This window comes from Syngnathus acus, chromosome 10, assembly GCF_901709675.1.
Source record: "Syngnathus acus chromosome 10, fSynAcu1.2, whole genome shotgun sequence".
In the NCBI taxonomy this organism is placed as follows: domain Eukaryota; kingdom Metazoa; phylum Chordata; class Actinopteri; order Syngnathiformes; family Syngnathidae; genus Syngnathus; species Syngnathus acus.
Genome location: NC_051095.1, coordinates 22,991,956 through 23,014,038, shown reverse-complemented (window position 1 = coordinate 23,014,038; position 22,083 = coordinate 22,991,956). Strand labels below are relative to the sequence as shown.

At 41.2% G+C, this 22,083-nt stretch overlaps 1 protein-coding gene across 3 annotated transcripts in view; it reads left to right on the top strand.

Moving 5' to 3' along the window:
• The first annotated feature begins 1,437 nt into the window (after positions 1-1,437).
• cyfip2 (cytoplasmic FMR1 interacting protein 2) overlaps positions 1,438-22,083 on the top strand; it is a 28,286-nt gene continuing 7,640 nt past the window's right edge. The window contains exons 1-26 of one of the 3 annotated variants that reach the window (XM_037261579.1): positions 1,438-1,603; positions 7,634-7,783; positions 7,859-7,948; positions 8,735-8,812; positions 10,862-10,963; positions 11,098-11,279; positions 11,377-11,473; positions 11,731-11,859; positions 11,963-12,067; positions 12,147-12,235; positions 12,329-12,566; positions 13,461-13,613; positions 13,784-13,923; positions 14,009-14,156; positions 14,564-14,717; positions 16,868-17,024; positions 17,103-17,199; positions 17,281-17,357; positions 17,447-17,555; positions 17,640-17,759; positions 17,848-18,047; positions 18,115-18,202; positions 18,333-18,476; positions 18,572-18,662; positions 21,547-21,677; positions 21,920-22,083. The exon at positions 21,920-22,083 is cut by the window's right edge and continues 818 nt beyond it. In XM_037261579.1, the coding sequence (XP_037117474.1) occupies positions 7,667-7,783; positions 7,859-7,948; positions 8,735-8,812; positions 10,862-10,963; positions 11,098-11,279; positions 11,377-11,473; positions 11,731-11,859; positions 11,963-12,067; positions 12,147-12,235; positions 12,329-12,566; positions 13,461-13,613; positions 13,784-13,923; positions 14,009-14,156; positions 14,564-14,717; positions 16,868-17,024; positions 17,103-17,199; positions 17,281-17,357; positions 17,447-17,555; positions 17,640-17,759; positions 17,848-18,047; positions 18,115-18,202; positions 18,333-18,476; positions 18,572-18,662; positions 21,547-21,677; positions 21,920-21,955 (3,072 nt within the window). In that variant the 5' untranslated portion in view covers positions 1,438-1,603; positions 7,634-7,666 and the 3' untranslated portion in view covers positions 21,956-22,083. Of the gene's footprint in view, positions 1,604-7,633; positions 7,784-7,858; positions 7,949-8,734; positions 8,813-10,861; positions 10,964-11,097; positions 11,280-11,376; positions 11,474-11,730; positions 11,860-11,962; positions 12,068-12,146; positions 12,236-12,328; positions 12,567-13,460; positions 13,614-13,783; positions 13,924-14,008; positions 14,157-14,563; positions 14,718-16,867; positions 17,025-17,102; positions 17,200-17,280; positions 17,358-17,446; positions 17,556-17,639; positions 17,760-17,847; positions 18,048-18,114; positions 18,203-18,332; positions 18,477-18,571; positions 18,663-21,546; positions 21,678-21,828; positions 21,868-21,919 lie in introns of those variants that run through there. The other 2 variants (XM_037261580.1, XM_037261578.1) reach the window with 2 other exon arrangements.

Below are 22,083 nucleotides of genomic sequence, written 5' to 3'. Positions count from 1 at the left end.
TATTGACAATCCATGTCGAGCACAGAAGTCCAGTATTAGAACACCGCTCGGGTTCTGATCGGGGGCGGGTGTTCCTCCCAATCACGCCTTTCCAGGTCTCACTGTCATTGCCCACGAGAGCATTGAAGTTACCCAGCAGAACGATGAAGTCCCCAGAAGGAGCGCTCTCCAGCACGTCTTCCATGGACTCCAAAAAAGTGGGTACTATGAGCTGCCGTTTGGTGCATAGACACAAACAACGGTCAGGACCCGTCCCCTTCACCCGAAGGCTCTTGTTCACTGGGGTGAACCCCAATGTGCAGGCGCCCAGCCGTGGGGCCAATTAGTATATCCACACCTGCTCGGCGCCTCTCACCGTGGGCAACTCCAGAGTGGAAGAGAGTCCAGCCCCTCTCAAGAGGGCTTGTACCAGAACCCAAACTGTGTGTGGAGGCAAGTCCGACTATGTCTAGTCAGAACTTTTCTGCCTCCCACACCAGCTCGGGCTCCTTTCCTGCTAGAGAGGTGACATTCCATGTCCCGAGAGCCAGCTTTTGTAGTCGGAGATGGGACCGCCAAGGTCCCCGCCTTTGGCCTATGTTGTCAAAGAGGTAAAACATCACTATAAGTGTGTATCAGTACAGTACAAGAGTATAGACTGGACTGCATTACACATGAGGTGTCCCTATTATTTGGCTTCTCTCAGTTAAATAAGAACCCAAGTATGCAAGTATACCAAAAGAAGAGTACTGTGGGTCATTCGCAGCGGGTGGGGAAAAGCAACCTAACAAAGTCAAAATACTTGGTTAGAGAGAAAAACGTTATTATTAGCTAATTTTGCATTTTCAGTTAGTCAGTTCACAGCAGTAACCAACAGCAAAGCAAAGGCTACACATTGTTTTGATGGCATAAAATTTGAGCCAACTTTTGCTCTTAATAACAGCAGTGTATTTTCTTCTCAGTACGAGCGCTAAGTAAGTTACTCTCGTTTGTGTACAGAGAAATATTTTTTTAATGTTTCAAAAGTTACTGGTAGTGTACAAGATAGTTGAAAAGAAACCCAACTAAATCTACTTTTAAACATTTCGGTCTAACTTCTACTTCATTGAGGACACTTTAAATACAAGTAACTCCTATTATCTCTCCTCAATTAACTTCTAACAAATCACGGGATTCAAGGATATTTTAAATGTCACATTAGTGTAATTTGTAGTTCAACACGTAGACTTACAATATCTAGAGCAATATCAAAAATGATATTAAATATTATTTAATGCACTTATATTAAAACATCGGCTAATGTTGAGGATGCGGTTAGCATACAGATGATGGATGTTTGCTGTGGACACGAACCATCGAGGAAAGCCGATCACGTTTGACTCATTGTCATCCTGATCATGTCGACGCCAGTGAGACTGTCCCTTTAAGAAACTGCACTTGCAGCCATTTTCTGCTCTTTGTGTGGGGTGGATTAGAGCTGGGGAGGCACTGGGGCAAAAAAATATAGAGCATCAGTCTCGTCTCAAGACGTGCTAAAAGGCGGAGAAGAGGTCGGAACGGCGTCGCAGACCGCACTACTGTCCGCCCGCCTTCCTGTATCGTTGGACGGACATGAGATTTGCAGGTATGTGGCCGCCTTGCTACGGATGAAGCGTCTCTCGAAGATGAGCGTGGTTTCGCTGGTGATGTGATCTGTGTACTGATGATGGCTGGAGAGTGAGCGAGAAGCTCATTTTTCCGCCTCACTTCCTGCTCACACGGTGCATCATTCTCGGTTTTATTTAGTGCTTACACATAGTAGGTATTATTTAGTGCTTACAGACACTCGTGGGTCGTTGGGCGTTCCTGGCTGATAGACGAGAGTGAGACGGCTCTCTTTTATTATTCCCACACACGGAATTTCCGTTAGCTTCCAGCGGCATCGTAGCTGATGTGAGATGGGTGGGGTGAAGAGAGCGCAGCAAGTGCACGGATGAGTGATGGAGGCCACGCGATTTTTTTCCTTCTCAAATGAAGGGGGGAAACTTCCACTGTGGTATTTAAAATGAAGTCGTCTGATAACCGACTCGCTATTTTGTGTTAGGAGGTTCAGCGTGGCTATGAGAGTGAACGAGGTGTCAACATCGGAGAGGCTTCATTGCTCTCACGGTGGCACGCCTGCGGGCCTGTGACTGATGCTCAAATGACATTCAGTTTTCGCCTACTTCTGCTCCACGTCCAAATGAACAATTTCCAATGTAATCACGCGATCGTCGTGTATACAGCCGTGCACACTGCATACTTCCTTATCTCCCACGCCTTCCGCACTATTTTGTGAATGTGTGATTCAGCCCCTCACCCAAAGCTGTGATGTCACGATTTGTAGTTGACCTCATGCTTTACCAAATATTACTCTCGTCTAGACCGTGAATTTTCCTCCAAAGCGCCATTCCAGCTCTCAAAACACATCATTGGCTACAACTGAATGATCTAATGACACCCAGTGAGTAGTTTCACGCATTGTGCTTGACACCAAATATAAGGCTCTGTTTTGATTGCAACAATCCAAATCTTAGTGGATTGACAATGTGTTTGATATTGTGGTTGAGTAGTTTGTATTTGGACAACACTACGTCATCTGATGTGTCTCTATTTTTTGAATTTCTGAATATCACCATATAAACTGGGCAGAATGATCTTTACTGAGAGGTATTCCATGATAAACATTTGTTTCAAATGGCATGCCTATAATTTTTCGGGACATCAAACCGGACATGTTAGTGTTCATAGGGGTTTTTCTTAAGATCATCTTCACATTCAATTCAAGATTCAAGATTCAAGATTCAAGAGTTTTTATTCGCCATGTTTGAGCGTGCCAAACAAGGAATTTGACTTCGGTAAAACACACCCTCTGTTCAACATATAGGTGACTAACAACACTCAGGACATGTGAATAATGGCAAAAACAGTGTAGACAAATTCAAAAGGTGTGAAGAGCAGGATGTTATTGCACAGTCCTGCTCTTCACACCTTTCTCGAGCAAATCTACACATTGATTGTTATTACCACAAAATCACGTCGATTCTATTGTCATGCCTACAGAAAATTTCATCACAATACTTTCTTGATCAAAATGAGACTGTTAGCTCATTATGCACTCTCATGTAGCTAAAAATATGCAAAAATAAGAAAACAGTCCCTGCGATTTAGTACAGTGCTACATATAGTAATTAATTGTAAGCAATAGTCACCGTAATTAAGATATTACACAGACGATACCCTTTTGGGTAGATGTGTATTCTAATTATATCTTTTTGTTTTTATTGTAGATCTGTTTCGTTTGTGCAATGTAGTCTTCTTAATGGTGTGGCTATGCACAATTTACTAAACAAGCAGTTTCATATTTCTGACAGATAATCTGACATTCTATTCTTGACATTGTAATAATGTAATGCCTCTAGGTGTAAAGAGAACAATGCTTATAGTTATAGTTATATTTGCAGCAAGGTCCACAAGTGGGTACCATGTCTCCTTCACATTTATTGCTTTGGATTTGAATCGTGGGTATTCAGGCTCCCCCTAGCATTCCGAAACCATGCATATTAAACAGCCATAAGACAGAAAAGACCAAATAAATATAGATGTTTTGTTTTTCTGTTTGTTTGTAATGCTAACCCTAACCCTCCCAACCCTTTGCTTTCTGTGTTACACAGAATAATGAATGTGATTGGTCACGTGTTTTCGAACAAGCGTCCATTGTAACTGCTCTAAAATAAAAACATGTCATTGATGGGGTCAGGTCATACTAGCCAATGTCCAATACTGTACACGTCACAGACTTTGCTGGAACGTGTGTTTGGAAATGCTCTGGAGTGGTTTTGTTTGGTGGGGGTGAATCAATGTAACAAAGGCAACCCCGGGGCAGGGGACTACATTGAGTAGTGTGACCCTTTACGTGACACACTTTCGCTCAGTGTGTGTTGAGTAGTATCAAACTCTGGCCACAGTTCTCTGCAATAGTATAAAATAAATATTCCTTTGCCATAATACTTTGAATTGCACTGTCATCGATTTATTAATTTAATAATCCAGTATGTTTATCTGAGTGATGGAATTAAATTGTCCATGTTACCTTCTCATTTGTTTCTCACTGTTTGATTGTCACAGGGTCACTTTCTCATGCAAGTTCATTGGTTGATCCTGTCATGAGTAGAGCTACCTTAAATTGTAAATCATGGAAGAACTGCTTAGTCACCTGCCATCTGTTATCCACAGACTTCACTGTAGACATCAACGGTATCTGCGCCTATTGGCTGTCTGCCATTCATGCCCACACCTATTTGTAATTTTGTCTATTGGAACTAAAATTCGCAAAAAAACTCACTCGGCAATACCATAAGGTGCGAGACGATGGTGCCAAATCCCTTGCTAAAAGGGAATTATTATTTTGAAATAATGTCATAGCATATTAACAGGACATGGATCGCCTAGGGCAGTTGAAGAACAATGATAATGTTTACATTCAGTCAATAACCCTTTTAAAATCAAAATATTGGCAGTATTCATTTTTATTAAATCCCTGTAAATGCGCACAGAAACCTGAATATGTCCTTAATCATGTTTTTAAAATTTTGAATAAGACCCCTGGACCCCTCTTTTCTAACTCAAACATCTCGGTTTGTAAACCCGATCAGGTTACCTCTTCCTAAGATTGGACCAAAAGATTTTGTTACTTTTAGTCAAACAGGGAAAAAGGTGAATTTCCTTCCCAAATGGAAATTATGCAGCACGTCAAACGTAAATGCAAAGTTGAATAAAATAAAAAGTCATAATCTCGGGTTTGTCAAGTTTTCAGTTTTTAGAACAATCGCAGCGATTGAGTACTATTGCAGGGTTTTATTTTCTGCAGAATGTTTAACAGTGCAAGTAACAATAAATCCATCACACACATACATGCACGCACACACATACACACCCACAAAGACTACCGCATGATTTTGATCTTTAAAGTTGCCTATAATGTTATTTATTAATACGGTTAATCCTGACCAAGAAAACCCCTCCAAATAGTATAAAATAGGCCTAGCTCTTCTAAACACCATTGTGAAGAAGAGGGGCCCTTTGCTGTGTAAAGGAGATGAGCGCACATGCACACTCAGAGACTAGTATAGGGTGGGAAAGTTTATTCAGCCAACTTAAGCTTTAAAGGCCTGTGTTCACAAATGTGAATAGGCTCAGCAGCTCTGTTAAACGCGAGTCACGTCTACTAAGTTGTACTTTTCTATAAGGAGAATAATTACATACCAGTCTTACTGGGAGATCCAAGTCTATAAAATCAAAATCTTGTATTTGGAACAACTTTGTACATTATCTCTTTGAGGTTGTTTCCGAGTATTGTATTTTCCGCACCATAAGGCTTCGGGCTAAGAGGTGCAGACTCAATTTGTGGGGGCTATTTTGTACTTAATCCACGCATAGGGTACACCGCATTATAGGGTGCATGCATGCCATGACTTATGGTGAACAAGAAAAACGTAATGGGAGCAAGACAGTGAGTTTGGTTGTACTTTATTCTACTATTTAATCGTGAACTGTACTGTACTTACATTATTGTTAATCCATATTCATACACAAATCCGTCAAAATCCTCATCTTCTATATGTGACAGTTGGGCAAGTTCGCCATTACACATGCCAAGTTCTCTCTCTCGTCATTGTTACGTTCTTTGGCTCCAGCTTCCTATATGTTCTCCCCATGCCTGTGTGGGTTTCCTTCAGTGCTCTGGTTTCTTCATTCCAAAGAAATGCATGGTAGGCTGATTGAGCAATCGTATTTGCCAGTAGGTGTGAGTGAGTGTGAATGGCTGGCAACCAGTTCAGGTTGTCCCCCTCCTACTGCCAGAAGTCAGCTGGGATAGGCTCCAGCTCGCCCGCGACCCTTGGGAGGAAAAAAGGTTTAGTAAATGGATGGATGGATGGATGGACGGACGGATGGATGGACGGACGGACGGACGGACAGACGGACAGTCTTATCAGGGTTCACCGATTCTGGTCCTCTGGGTCCGGTGTACAGCATGTTTTCCATGTCTCACTGCTGCAACATGCCTGACTCAAATGATCAGCTTCTGTACACCTTGCTGTTTATCTGATCATTTGAATTGAGAATGTAGCACCAGGGAGACATAAGCAGGACACCAGACCCCGAGGGCTGGAATTGGTGAGCTCTGGTCGATATATTATTAATTCATTTGAGTAAATGAAAATGATGAATGAATAAGGTCAACAATGTGATGTTTTGCAGTACCAGTGCACAGGTGGAAACTCAGAGTCTGAGAAGGTCACACCTAATAGTTTATTCTGGCTCATTTATTTTCCACACGCATCTTTACGCTTCTGGCTGTGCATATTAAACCGATTATTGGCCCTGTCAACTTTGTCTGCTGGGTCAGATATACACACGAATTCCCAGAGACCCATGATGAGCATTAAGAGCTTATGTTGCCGCAGTTGTGCTAGTAATGATTGGCATGAAAAAAAGAGCAAAGGCTGCATTTTCTCAAGAGGAACACTACATTCCTAGCAGCGTTGAAGATGATGTATTACATTAATTATATATTGCTTCCGGAGTTGGGCATCCTGTCAGACACTCTTGCTGATGAGTGCCCATTATGACGAAGATAGTTGATAGATGGCAAAATTAAAAAAAAAAAAAAAAAAATGACGGACTAAGCGCCTACAGAAGTGGGTTTTTGTCTCATCACTAACCAGGCGGCATGGTGGGGAACCGGTTAGCACATCTGTCTCAAAGTTCAGGGGTTGAGGGTTCGATCCCAGCTCCAGACATCCTGTGTGGAGGCTGCATGTTCTCCTCATGCATGCGTGGGTTTTCTCCGGGTACTCCAGTTTCCTCCCACATTCCAAAAACATGCATGGTAGTTTTGTCCATAGGTATGATTGTGAGCGTCAATGGTCATTTGTCTATGTGTGCCTGCGATTGACTGGTTGAATTTTATCGGCCGTTTAAACGAACGACACTGCTCCCTAAGATCCTTTTGGTGCCGATTCTGATGTTTAGGTTAATGAACATTAAGGTGAACCCCACCTAGTTCTCAGAGATCGCTAGGATAGGCTCCAGCACGCCTGCAAGCCACGTGAGAAGCGGTTCGGATGGTGAATGAATGAATGAATGTGTAATGACTGGCGGCACTGTGATATTGCTAATTTTTGTTTATTTTTGTTTCATCATTGATGAATGCCAAATAAAAATCTGTAACAATAATAATTTATAAAAATGAATGGAAACTATTTTACAATAAACTTTCATGCAAAATCCATTTTTAGACGATTAATCGATGTAATGATACACATAATAATGAATTCTAAATGATTCAATAGTGACAGCCTTAGATGGCAATGTGCCTTCTGCTTGCGGTACATCCACAGATTTGCACAATACTTGGTATTAATGCTAACTAAGTTCTGCCTCCACTCGTTCTGCTTTTACGTACTGTCACCACGGGTTCTTTTTCCATACTCTGGTCTCTGCTTTTCTAAGTAGAAGTAGCTTGCTCCACCCCGTGGTCGTCAAGACACCGCAGACAAAACGCATAATATGTCAAGTCACTCTGTAGGATTTTTATTGGCTATTCATCTCATGTTCTCTTTCCGTCTTTCAGACTTGAGTGTGGTGTGAGTGAGGTTTTGTAACCATGACGACCCACGTGACCCTGGAAGATGCCCTATCCAATGTGGACCTGCTGGAGGAACTGCCCCTCCCAGACCAGCAGCCATGCATTGAACCCCCTCCCTCCTCCATTATGTACCAGGTACAACCCCACCCATGCTGTCACCTGACAAGTGTCCAAGTGTCTCACTCTGCTCACTAACCTCTTCTTCTCCAGGCCAATTTTGATACCAACTTTGAAGATAGGAACGCGTTTGTGACTGGCATCGCTCGTTATATTGAGCAAGCTACAGTCCACTCCAGCATGGTGAGGCCTGCTTTCTATTTTCAAACAGTGACTGGCCTCAATAATATGGGCATCTGGTCTGTTCTTTCCCATCTAATAAGTACAACAAAGCCAAATGTGATGTGCAGCCTCTGCAAATTGATTATAGTTTTGATATCACCATGATCACACAATTGAGCCAGGCAAAGTTCCTCTCAACTTCCTCCTCCATGAATGATGTTGTAAGGTGACTAGTGTGACTGGACTTACAAATAGGGGAAGCTGTGCTTTATTCAACTCTATTTCATCGGGAAGTCCCACTTAGGCTGAAGCCAGTCTATTTGAGGATACTAGAGCAAGAGGGATGTGTCTCACCTCTTTCTGAATGGAAGAATTGTTCCTCTGCTGAAATATTAATAAAGTGCACATTCATTATGGAACAGGTTACTCATCTGAGAGCAATTGTATGTGCGATGAAGACATTCTATCTTAAACACAAACCTCCAAATAGTAAAATGCTAAACAATTAATTGTCAAAATGCTGTGTGCAATTAACAAACGTCAAAAAAAAAAAAATTGCTCAAATGTTCTTTCGGTTTGAAAAATGTAAGCTGTTTTTTCATCTAAGATGTTCTATCAGTTTTTTTTTTATTGTATGTTTGGTACTAATGAGGCGGAAAGTAAACATACTTGACACCATTCGGTAATGACCATAAAGTCATTATCAATATAAAGTTAGCATTTTTATTTGAATTGGATTATGACAGGAGATATTGTTCACATGGTTGAACATCATTCACATCATTATTACTTTTTCACTTTGTGCAGAATGAAATGCTGGAAGAAGGACATGAGTATGCAGTGATGCTTTACACTTGGAGAAGCTGCTCTCGAGCTATTCCGCAGGTAACACTCAGACACGCAAACGAATGTTGATTGGTGGACTCAAGACTTTACTTTCAATTCACAGTACTGTAAAATTAAGTATGGTGTTTGTTGTATTGTCATCTTCAACCCACAAGTTCCTCTTTCGATGGGTGGGGGAGAATACCTCTCACACATCAAGAAAACACCCAAAAAATATACTATAGAACAACACGTGTCAAACTCAAGGCCCGGGGGGCAGATACGGCCCGCCACATCATTTTATGTGGCCCGCGAAGACAAATTGTGCATCAAATTCGTGTGTCATTACTAAAATTGAAAATTGTCTTCACTTTTAATAATATCTTTTCTTTTTAATATTTGACCAGTTTTTACTCGTCGGATTTGAAAACGAGTTATTTGTCAGTTTGTTTTGTAGCTTTTACTGTATATAATATGAGGTGCTCATACATTTATTTGGGTTGACAGTCATAATGGCCCTCTGAAAGAAGCTATGACTACAATGCGGCCCGCCAAAAACATGAGTTTGACACCCCTGCTATAGAAGGTGTACCGTTTTTTCCATGTATAATACGCACCCTAAAAATGGCATGTCGCTGTTGGAAAAAAGCCTGTACCCATGTATAATACGCACCCAAATTTTGACTCCTACTTAAGTACGTAAACGTAAAATTATTTCAGAAAAAAGATCATCTTTGGGAACAACCGGATGTTATTCTGCCGGTCAGTATCACTGTGCATGCGCTAGCAAACTCGATAGCGAAGAAATATGTGAGACTCTCAACGGGATCACCAATATTTGAGTGATGTTCCAGTTATTTATTATCTTTCTGTGTTCACAATTGTCATGGTGATCTTTCTGGTGATTTCTTAACTGGGCTGGATGTATTTTTTTTGTTGCCGTTGATTTCTCCGACTGCCCAGAAAGGCACCACCGCGATCAGTTAGGTTAAAATGAAAAGAGAGGAAAGTGACGTGCGGACATGTGAAAAAGGCGGCTCTGTATGGGAGAGAAGTTGAAGAGGAATAAAAACACCCTTGGAAACCAAAACTTGCCCCTCGTCGTGACTCGGAGCCGCAACAAATGTTTCGGATTTGTGTAGGGTACATTGTGACAGCAAACGAGCAGGTGATCGAGCAAGCGTCTGATACGAGAGCATTGTGTTCGTATGGAGCGTGTTTGAAGTGAACAGCAGAGAAGAAAGGAACAAGGCAAAGTGTTGTGAAATAAAATATTACCTGTAATACGCATTTTGTTATTTGCTGATTGAAACGGCTAATTAAACTGTGAATTGAAACTAATAGGAAGAAAACTGAACTCTCGCTCTTTATATAGCTGACGTGTCTTGCGCATCCGTTCTGCGCATACTGTAATGGCGGCCTCCATATGATATCCGGTCTGCGATGGAGATTAAAAAACAAACAATATTTGACAATAACACACCATCAAGGATTGCATCATCGCATCAACCGATGTGTCGTCAATTATGAATTTTACTGACTAAGTGTGTTGGGCAGGATGGCTGAATGCGATGCGCGATTGACGTGTCTTGCGCATCCGTTCTGCGCATACTGTCATGGCGGCCTCCGTATGATATCCGGTCTGCGATGGAGATTAAAAAACAAACAATATTTGACAATAACACACCATCAAGGGTTGCATCATGGCATCAAACGATGTGTCGTCAATTATGAATTTTACTGATTAAGTGTGTTGGGCAGGATGGCTGAATGCGATGCGCGATTGACAACAAACAAGAAGAAAGGTGATTTCAAGTTTTATTTCGAGGGAGATTTTCTTCAAAAATTGTTGTACCCATGTACAATACGCACCCAAGATTTTAGGACAATAAATTAGTTAAATTTTGCGCATTATACATGGAAAAAAACGGTATTTATATTTCATGGAACCACTTGTCAGCATTCTTTTATTTATCGGAGCAATTTATCATGTACTTCAGCATTAGGTCCTGAATAGACCCCAAATTTGAAATGTCCACAATTAATTTGTAGTTCCATATCAGAATTACATTGGCAAGATATGTAATGGTGCTCTCTTGTGTTTATTAGGTGAAATGCAACGAGCAACCCAACAGGGTTGAGATCTACGAGAAAACAGTGGAAGTGTTGGAGCCGGAAGTCACCAAGCTCATGAAGTTTATGTACTTCCAAGTAAGACATTTTTATGTGATTATTTAAGCATCTGTAAAGGCATAAATGGCTAAAGCAAGTACTATTTTATATCAACCAAATATTGCTGCAAATAGTTCTGTGTTATGGTTTTCAATTCCTTTTCCCTTATGTAGCGGAAAGCTATAGAACGTTTCTGTGGCGAAGTGAAGCGTCTCTGCCATGCTGAGAGAAGGAAAGACTTTGTTTCTGAGGCCTATCTGCTCACTCTGGGAAAATTTATCAACATGTTTGCTGTACTGGACGAACTGAAAAACATGAAGTGTAGCGTAAAGAACGATCATTCTGCTTATAAAAGGTACTGTTTCATGGACACATGTAGTAACATTTCTCTTTATTGCATTTGCTTGTCCAAAAGGGAACTGGTTCTTATGTTGGACTCTCTTTGTCTCCAGGGCTGCTCAGTTCCTGAGGAAGATGGCTGACCCTCAGTCCATCCAGGAATCTCAAAATCTTTCAATGTTCTTAGCCAACCACAACAGAATCACTCAGGTTTACCTGTTAATTTCTACTCCTTGGATTATCCCTTCCAAATTGTGTAATTTTACTGGTACATGTTGTGAAGCCTTGCTGGTATCACCAGCAGGACAACAACAGCGTTCTGGTTTTGCTAAAAAGCTACTGTATTGTTGGTAGAGCCAGTGACCAGTGAAGTACCTACAGTGTATTCCAAAAAATGTCTGAATGTCTAACTATAGATTTACAAACTTTGAACATTCTCTCCTTCCTGTTGTTGTGTGTTTTTGCAGTGCCTGCACCAACAGTTGGAAGTGATTCCAGGTTATGAAGAACTTTTGGCAGATATTGTCAACATCTGTGTAGATTATTATGAGAACAAGATGTATTTGACTCCAAGTGAGAAGCACATGCTTCTCAAGGTACACACATTTAATGCTTTCTTACCCGATCTTTTACGGTAGTCATGTGCTTCAGCTTGCCTTTTTCCACATTAAAACAACACGTATGTACCTCTCATGTCAGGTGATGGGGTTTGGTCTGTACCTGATGGACGGAAATGTGAGTAATATCTACAAACTAGACGCCAAAAAGAGGATCAACCTTAGCAAGATCGACAAGTTCTTCAAAGTAAGACTTTGACCTTTTCAATGGATGTTTGTCCAAAATCAAACAAATCAGAAGAGACTTTTTTTGGTGTGCGTTTAAGCTTCAAGTGGTGCCACTATTTGGAGACATGCAGATAGAGTTGTCCCGCTACATTGAGACAAGTGCTCACTACGAGGAAAACAAGTCCAAGTAAGAAACCAATTAATACCCACTTTCATATAAACGGCTTTCCATCCTTTCTTGAAGCATATGAGCCCTCCCGTGTCTCCCCTCTGCACACAGATGGACGTGCACCCAGAGCAGCATTTCACCACAGTACAACCTATGTGAGCAAATGGTGCAGATCAGAGAGGACCACATTCGCTTCATCTCTGAGCTGGCGCGCTATAGCAACAGCGAAGTGGTGACGGGCTCAGGTCTGGACAGCCAGAAATCAGATGAGGAATACAGAGAGCTTTTTGACCTTTCACTGAGGGGTCTACAGTTGTTGTCCAAGTGGAGTACGCATGTCATGGAAGTTGTGAGTAATACTTGTCAAATTACCAAGGAAAGCTTGTTGACGGCTCGCACAATACAGTTGGTAGACCTGCACAATATTTCTGGGATCCAACACAAAAGCCGTTTCAGAGAGTTTACCTATGAAGATGATAATGGTCAATTATATTTTTGGGGTTTTTTTTTGTCTCTTTTTTTTGTCACCTTATTCAATTACCGGAGAGGATTTCTTTCCCTCTCGTGCAATGAAATTGAAAAAAAAAAACATTTCAGTTTGGGGTATTACCGTAATTTTCGGACTATAAGTCGCGGGTTTTTTTCATAGTTTGGGTGGGGGGGCGACTTATACTCAGGAGCGATTTATATACATATATATGGGTTTTTTCACTTTTTTGGGCATTTTATGGCTGGTGCGACTTATACTCCGGTGCGACTTATAGTCCGAAAATTACGGTATGTGTCTACATCACAATTAAAGGGATTCAAAAGGGTTCAAACTTTGATTTGTACCGTATTTGCATGGGTCTTCTCAGGGCGCCATGGCTTCTTTCAAAGTTTTAAAAACATACAGTACATATTAGGTGCATAATAGGCTGTAAATTGCAAATTGATGTGGATGTGAGTATAAATGATTGTTTAGTTTGTACAGTGTGTGATTGACTGATGGCCAGTTCAAGTTGTACCTTGCCTCTTGCCCAAAATCAATTGGGACCACATAACCCATGAAAATAGGTAGACTGATTTGATGTTGTAATTGTACACGACTGAAACAAGCATAAATATATGAATATTAACTCAAACATATCCATTCAAACTGAGAATAATACATCTCTTGTATAGTAGGATTGTGTAGGTGTACCCGATGACCTGTATTCTTAAAGTCACCATCAAAGTAATCGAACCTTTTTGGCTTTTTCAGTATTCGTGGAAGCTGGTCCATCCCACAGATAAATTTTGTAACAAGGACTGTCCGGGCACAGCAGAGGAGTATGAACGAGCCACACGTTATAATTACACCAGTGAGGAGAAGTTTGCTCTGGTGGAAGTGATTGCCATGATTAAAGGCCTTCAGGTACAAAAGACCCCTGGTCTCTTTACACTTTTGAGATGATTTATTTATGCTCCCATTCTGACAAACAAAGCAGCTTTTGTCTATCATCTACATATTTTGATAATGTTCTTGCTGTTACAAGTGTGGTGCTAAACATTCAGTACTCATGCCGATGTCGTTGTGACTATCAGGTCCTGATGGGCCGAATGGAGTCCGTTTTCAATCAGGCTATCAGGAATACCATCTACGCAGCTCTGCAGGACTTTGCCCAAATGACACTCCGAGAGCCTCTGCGCCAAGCTGTGCGCAAGAAGAAGAATGTCCTCATTAGGTACATAACTATCATATGATCAAAAGTACAACCCACCCATTCAATGTTTTGTGTGGCTCCATCGTCCCATTTTCTTTCTCTTCAGTGTTCTTCAAGCTATTCGTAAAACCGTTTGTGACTGGGAGGGGGCGAGGGAACCTCCAAATGATCCGTGTCTGAGGGGGGAGAAGGACCCTAAAGGAGGCTTTGATATCAAGGTGCCGCGGAGAGCTGTGGGACCTTCTAGCACACAAGTAAGTTTCATTGGAGTTATTACCATCAAAAGGGACAGACATGATGACACAAATGAGCATCAAGTCAAAATGCTTTGTTGTGTAATTCCTCTCAACTAACGTTTGTTTGCTAATACTGTACACTTATCAGCCACTTCATTTATTACATCAATTCAAGACGATTAAATTCAACACAGTTTGTTCCCATCATCGGTAATATACTTAGTTTTAATTTTCTTTATGGTTACTGCTGCAGTTGTAGCAAGAGTAGTAGTATAGTATTGCAATTGCTCTTACAATTAATTGTATAGTACAGTATAGTATGCAATAGAGTTGCTCTTGTAATCAATCTCATTAAACTGTCCAGTGTGTAGTGCATTGTGTGCGGTTTCTTCCTTCTTCAAAGTCCCTCTTTGTGTTCCCTGCAGCTGTACATGGTGCGCACTATGTTGGAGTCATTGATCGCTGACAAGAGTGGCTCTAAAAAGACGCTGCGCAGCAGTCTAGATGGACCCATTGTGGTCGCCATAGAAGACTTTCACAAACAATCCTTCTTCTTCACACACTTGCTCAACTTCAGTGGTGAGGACAACATCTCCTCTTTGAACAAGGCAGTTGGGGTCAGTAGTGGTTTTTAGCACCGGCGACACGAGGCAGCATTTTTTCTATGTCACGTGGGGGGTGGCATGAGCAGTGGCTTCAATCCTCAAGCCTGGTGATCATTTCCAAGAGACCTGTTTGTCTCCCGGTAGAGCCTGGCAGCACAGTTCATGGCAGCATCAATTTATTTTTTCTGCGTGTTCTTGGAGTGTTTTCACCAAGTGTAGCAAATCTGAACATGTTCACCCCACACCAAGTCAAGTTACAAGTGGGACACTAATTCTAACAGCAGCCCTATTAGAATAAGTCAACCCACGAGAATAGGTACCCCATTCCTATTTTAAAACGGTGAACCTTCGACATCAACTGACTTTTTCTTCCTGGGGATGTTTTCACCAAGTGTAGCAAATTTGAATAGGTTCCCCCCTCCCCAAGCACGTTTACAGGGGGTACTAATTGTAACAACAGCCCTATTACACTAACTCAACCCGTGAGAATAAGTACCCCCCCTCCTACAGGAGTGGTTTTTGGCACAGGCGACACGGGTGGCCTCCCGGGGCGGCGGCACAATCGGAAATAGTTTCTCCCAGGGAGTAATTCAGTGTAGAACCACCACTGGTTGGGGTCCTTGTCCTTGACAAGTTACCCCTGAATCTTGATTCATTTTACCAGACATTTTGGCTCTTTTGCTTTCCATCATGACTTTGCCCGAGTGCACAGTGTTTTCCATATAGGCTTGGTTGGATGATTGAATAACTTCCACTTTGGGCTGGGCGATTAATCGAAATTTGATTGCAATTTTGATCTTGGCTTCTCTTGAAAACGTTATAATGGAACAAAATTGATTAAAAATGTGCAGAACGGCGCGGTGTGTTAACAAGTTCAAGACATTGTGAAAGTACCCTGAATGCAGCATGTTGCTTGCGTAGCATGTGACTTTACCGTTCCTGAGCGTACTTTAAGCTATTTAATGGCACCCTAGTTGGAGTTTAATGAAAAACTAAATGATCAACAAAAAATAATTACACTTGTACATTTAAACAAAAATGCGTTATTTTGAAAACATTGCTAGCTATCATGCTAAAGTCAATGGAGGATTCCATTTAAATGCTAAATGAAAATTAATGAAATAAACGTTCACACACAAAATCTCAATCTCCGAGAAACAGCTCATATTAATAAAGACTCTATTAATTGAACTCTAACTAATAATTTAACTCTTAGATTTCAATCGTAACTTCGTTTGTTCTCATCCTAAGCGTGTAACTCTATCCATGCATGGCACTACACTGCCCCTAAGAGGCCAAAATGCACAGAAACATGTATTTGTTTAAAAAAAAAAATCAATTGCTATTATTCCAGTTTATTCTTATTTTACTTCCTTGCTAATTTATTTAAATATTTGATATTATAGTTTTTTAGATTTTGAATTATATTTAAAGATGAGTTTTCAAAGATTCAAGGAATTTTCTTTTCAAAATTCAATAATGCAAAGATCCAAGGACTTTTTTTTCTCTTTTATTTGTTCCACAATCATCCAGGCCTCAATTAAACACCATTGACATTTGATATTATAGTTATTTAGATTTTGAATTATATTTAAAGATGAGTTCTCAAAGATTCAAGAGATTTTCTTTTCAAAATTCAAGAATGCAAAGATCCAAGGACTTTTGTTTTTCTTTTACCAACACACATTTCCACATGAAATTGTGCAAAATACAATCCCCCAGATCCCAGGTTAGCAAAGTTTTTAAATCACTAATCAATCTCAATCAAAATAGTCAGGATTTTTATTTGTTCCACAATCATCCAGGCTTCAATTGAACACCATTGAGATGAACTTGACCCAAGTTTGAGAGTCAGGGCCTCTTGTCTCTGACTTCTGACCTTACAAATGTTCATTTCCGAAAGACAGGCCCCAAAGTGTTGCAGAAAGCCTTCCCAGATAAGTGAAAATGGTCCTCCTAACACACCAAATTTAACATTAAGTTCATTTTGTGTCTAATAGTTGTATGCTTGCGATGCTTTACTACATAACAGGAGAACTATATAAAAAATGAGTCAACTGTATTAATGTGCATTTGTTTGACGAAATACTGTACCTCACTTTGTTGTGTTCTTTCAATGTCCAGAGGCCCTGCAGCAGTGTTGTGACTTGTCCCAGCTCTGGTTTAGAGAGTTCTTCCTTGAGCTGACCATGGGTCGCAGAATCCAGTTCCCTATTGAGATGTCCATGCCATGGATTCTCACTGACCACATCCTGGAGACCAAGGAACCGTCAATGATGGAGTGAGTCTGACTTCCTTAACAAATCAAGTGGGTTTTGAGCAAAATGGTTTGCATTTAGTGTTTTCTTCATCTGCCTAGATATGTGCTGTATCCACTGGATTTGTACAATGACAGTGGCTACTATGCGCTCACGAAGTTCAAGAAGCAGTTCCTTTATGATGAAATTGAGGCAGAGGTAATCTTTAAGGGTTAATTAAATTCAAATGTCATTATTCTATGTCAGTTTCTTGAAATGTTTTTTTTTCCTCCTTCACAGGTAAACCTTTGCTTTGATCAGTTTGTCTACAAGTTAGCTGATCAGATATTTGCCTACTACAAAGCAATGGCTGGCAGGTAGGAAGTGTGAATTGGTTTTATTAAGTTTGATGTTGTTGGCGCAATATCTTGTACCCATTTAAGAGGGTTTTTTTTCCCTTCCACAGTGTCCTGCTTGATAAACGCTTCCGGGCAGAATGTAAAAACTATGGGGTGATTATACCATACCCTCCTTCAAACCGCTATGAGACATTGCTAAAACAGAGACATGTGCAGGTACTGAAAACAACTCGAGCATATTGTATATCTGTGCAGTTCACATATATTTTTTTTTTACTCTGTTCCTTCTGTGTGCTACAGCTTCTGGGTCGCTCCATTGACCTGAACCGTCTTATCACCCAGAGGATCTCTGCTGCCATGTATAAATCTCTGGATCATGCCATCAGCCGCTTTGAAAGCGAGGATCTCACATCTATTGTGGTAAAGATCACGTACCGTAGCCCAATAAAATAGTTGAGCTTTCAAGATAAGTTTTAAACGCAATACTTTGCATCGCACTTGGGGTCAGGAGTTGGAGTGGCTTCTGGAGATCAACAGACTCACCCACCGGCTTCTGTCCAAGCACATGACCCTGGACAGCTTTGATGCCATGTTCCGTGAGGCCAATCACAACGTCTCAGCTCCCTACGGTCGAATTACACTTCATGTTTTTTGGGAGCTCAATTTCGATTTCCTCCCTAATTATTGCTACAACGGATCCACAAACCGGTCTGTCTGTGTTTTCAGATGCACCTTATGTAAATAGTGAATTGTTTTAAGCATGTTGTCTTTTCAGATTTGTACGCACAGCCATTCCTTTCACCCAAGAGCCTCAGAGAGACAAGCCAGCCAATGTACAGCCTTACTACCTGTATGGGTCCAAGGTGTGCCACAGTCTGCCACACATTTAATTTTCAAAATGATTTTTCAACTCCTTGGGTTGAAACCGACTGTCACTGTATGTAATTTGCTGGCTGATACTGACTCTTTCTTTGTCTCCTCTTTTCCTCCTAGCCTCTGAACATTGCCTACTCTCACATATACAGCTCATACAGGAACTTTGTTGGCCCACCTCATTTCAAGACTATTTGTCGTCTTCTTGGTTACCAAGGCATTGCTGTTGTGATGGAGGAGCTGCTAAAGATTGTCAAGAGCTTGGTATTCATCATCATTTTCCACTTGGCCTTCCTAAACATGTCCATTCCACCTATTTTTTATGGGATCTTAACATGACGTGCATCGTCTTTCTGTAGTTACAGGGCACCGTTCTGCAGTATGTAAAAACACTCATCGAAGTTATGCCCAAAATCTGTCGCCTACCCCGCCACGAATATGGCTCCCCAGGTAAACCTTTGTCCTTTGTTATGACCGTAAATTATCCGCGCTTTACCATCATTAATTTGTATAGAAAACTTCATGTAACAGTGGAACCTTCAAAGTCAAAAGTCCTACAATTTGGAGTTCAACCACAATACTGAGAAAAGAATTATGCATCAAAAGTCAAACAAATTTTGAAGATGTCAAACTAGCATAATTTTTAAAATGTCAGGATTTACCGTAATTTTCGGACTATAAGTCGCACCGGAGTATAAGTCGCACCAGCCATAAAATGCCCAAAAAAGTGAAAAAAAAAACATATATAAGTCGCTCCGGAGTATAAGTCGCATTTTGGGGGGCAATTTATTCGACAAAATCCAACACCAAGAACAGTCATGAACGAGCAACAACAGGCTAAACGATAGCTATGCTAACGTGACATAAACACAAACTAAGAGCTGAGAACGGCCCTGACGTAAAATTCAGAGTTATTCAAAAAACTATTACATAAATAACACGTTAATAAAACCATCTGCGTCACTCCAATTCATTAAATCCATCAATCGTCCTTTGTCAACAATGCGTGCGCGCCGCTGACGGCTCTTGCACTTAAAAATATTCCACAGGCCCATATAACGATATATAAATTATATATCAAATAACTATTATATAAGCAATAATGTTATCAAACCATCTGTGCACTCTAAATCATTAAATCCATCGATCAAATTCCTCGTCCTTTGTCAACATCGCCGCGCGTGCGCCGTCACGTCAGCCTCGTCGTTATTCCACAGATCTACTATATAACTATATTGTAGCGTTAACAAAGTTCAAGGAAAGACGTGGGTTTGGTAAACGGCTCTTTATTTAACAAAACAAACTTACAGGCGTGTGGCGGCGTGGACGTCCAGCCACGAAAGGGGACGAGAGCTCCATACGATAGGACCGGGCGTGCGTAGAAGCCATGACCGAGCCCTATGCACCGTCCTCGGACAGCCACCCGGCTGAGCGCCGGCCCTCGACTTCCATCCACGGAGCTGAAAGGCAGCTCGGTAGAGTAGGACCGGGCGTGCGTAAAAGCATTGTCCGAGCACCATCCACTGTCCCTGGACAGCCACCCGGCCGAGCGCCGGCGCCCGACTTCAATCCTCGAAAGTGAAAGAAAGCTGGACGAGTCGATCTTTGTCCTTTATGTAAACAACCGTCGCGCTGCTGACCCGCGACGTCGCGTCGCGCTGCTGTCGCGCTGCTGTCGCGCTGCTGTCGCGCTGCTGTCGCGCTGCTGTCGCGCTGCTGTCGCGCTGCTGTCGCGCGTCACTCGTCCAGCTTACTTTCACTTTCGTGGATTGAAGTCGGGCGCCGGCGCTCGGCCGGGTGGCTGTCCAGGGACCAAATTACAGTAATCCCTTGCTACATTGCGGTTCGTTTATCGCGGTTTCATTTTTTTTTTATTTTTTATTTTTTGAAATTTTTTGAAAAAAAAAAAAAAACACATATAAGTCGCTCCTGAGTATAAGTCGCCCCCCCACCCAAACTATGAAACAAAACGCGACTTATAGTCCGAAAATTACGGTACAGTATCTTATTTCATTGGGTGGGGTTTGGTTTGGGCATTGAAGTTGCCACCAATGAAAGTTACCAGTGCTGGCAAAGGGATAAAGTGTAATAACAGACCAAAAATTGGAAAAGGAAATTATGACATAGGATTTTGACTCTGTATTCAGCACAATATGACCAGAGGTGTGCAATTTTGCCGAGCCGTCTGGGGTCTGTTTTTGTGTTGAGTGCAAGTCTAGTGTGATGCACAGTCAAAATTTGCGCAGAGGCAAACTAGACTGGGTTTTAGTGTTTTTGCAGATACACACAGCTTGGCACAAATAAAAATGGCCGTTTTGCCTTTTTTGGCAAGAATGCAGCTGACTAAATTAGCCATCAATCTAAGAGAGAGAGAGAGAGAGTGCCAGGCGCTGTATTTTACATAACAAAATTAAGTTCTGATTTGCTGAACTCCATCCAGGAATTTGAAGCGCACAAAGTATGTTTTAAAAGAACTGCAAGCAGACCTCCATGGGCGGGCGATGTAAAGTTGCTCCGGGAGATCATAGATCTGTGAAATGTGCATGTGGAGACCACCATAGCTGTGCTGCAGCTATATCATAAAACTATGATAAAGATGATGATGCTAATGATAATAATAATAATAATGTATACAATTAAGTGATTTGTACGATGATTCAAAGGGTTTGGTGTATGCTGTTTTCATATTTATGAATGAAAAACAATGACATCCACCACACATGTCAGTGAAGCTCACAATGCCCCAATCAATTTCAGCAAAATTGTTTTAGGCTGTTTGTGTAATTAGTTGGATGTGGCTCCAGCTAGCGTAAAATCTAGATGGCGTTTAACCAGCAAATTGTCAGGTTGAAGAAATATTTGCTGATGTCAGAGGAGGCCAAATCCCAAGAAAGCATATTTTACAGCTTCAACAACGGTATCACTGGAAGGTTATAGGAAGGAGTCAGGCATTTAAACCATAAAACCGTATACCACTTTGCATCCTATTCAAAATGGCCTTCTTGCATGTTGACTAGACCCACAAATTCAGATTAAATTTTTGTCAAATGGCATATACCCATGAGAAGGTTTTAATATAAATAAATAAATAAATCCTTAGATTACGAATGTTCTGACCCAAATTGCTTGTTATCCTCTCATGCTCTGTCGCCATGTGGGTGAACAAATCCTTTTCGATTCATCCCAGTAGTCTTAGATTATTAGAAGTATAGGTGTACTTTTTACCAAACACATTTGATTTGGTAAAGTGTGGCGGGGAATAATATTTTATAGTTTTGTCATGTCTAGCTGATAGAAAGAGTACGGCGAGATTCCCATACTCTTTTCGTTGTAGGGATCTTGGAGTTCTTCCACCATCAACTCAAGGATATTATTGAGTATGCTGAGCTCAAGACAGATGTCTTCCAGAGCTTAAGGGAGGTGGGGAACGCCATCCTCTTCTGCCTGCTCATCGAGCAAGCTCTGGTAAGACTAACTCTATGGCTGGCGTGACAGTTTGAGCTGGTATAATAAGAGCCGCCAACCTGGACTGTGCATGTCTTATGTCGTTCGTCTGGGAGCCTGAAGTTTTCTGCCTTATTTAAGATGTTGATTTTCTCTAAATCACTTATCACAGGCGGTCTTTCAGGCCCCAGTCTGAGTGCTGCAGTGAGTTTAATCTTGAAACTATGATTCTATTTTTCATTGCACGCTGGCATCAACCACAGGTGGTAAGGACATGGGTTTTGTATATTGCTATCTAGATAACTTTGAAATGAGTTGTTTCTTTCTTTTCTTCTCATTTTAGTTTGGCTTGCTGTGTTTCTTTTCTCTGTACTGTTTGCATGACATGATTTATATCCCATCAGGCCTACAAAAACATTGTGATCTA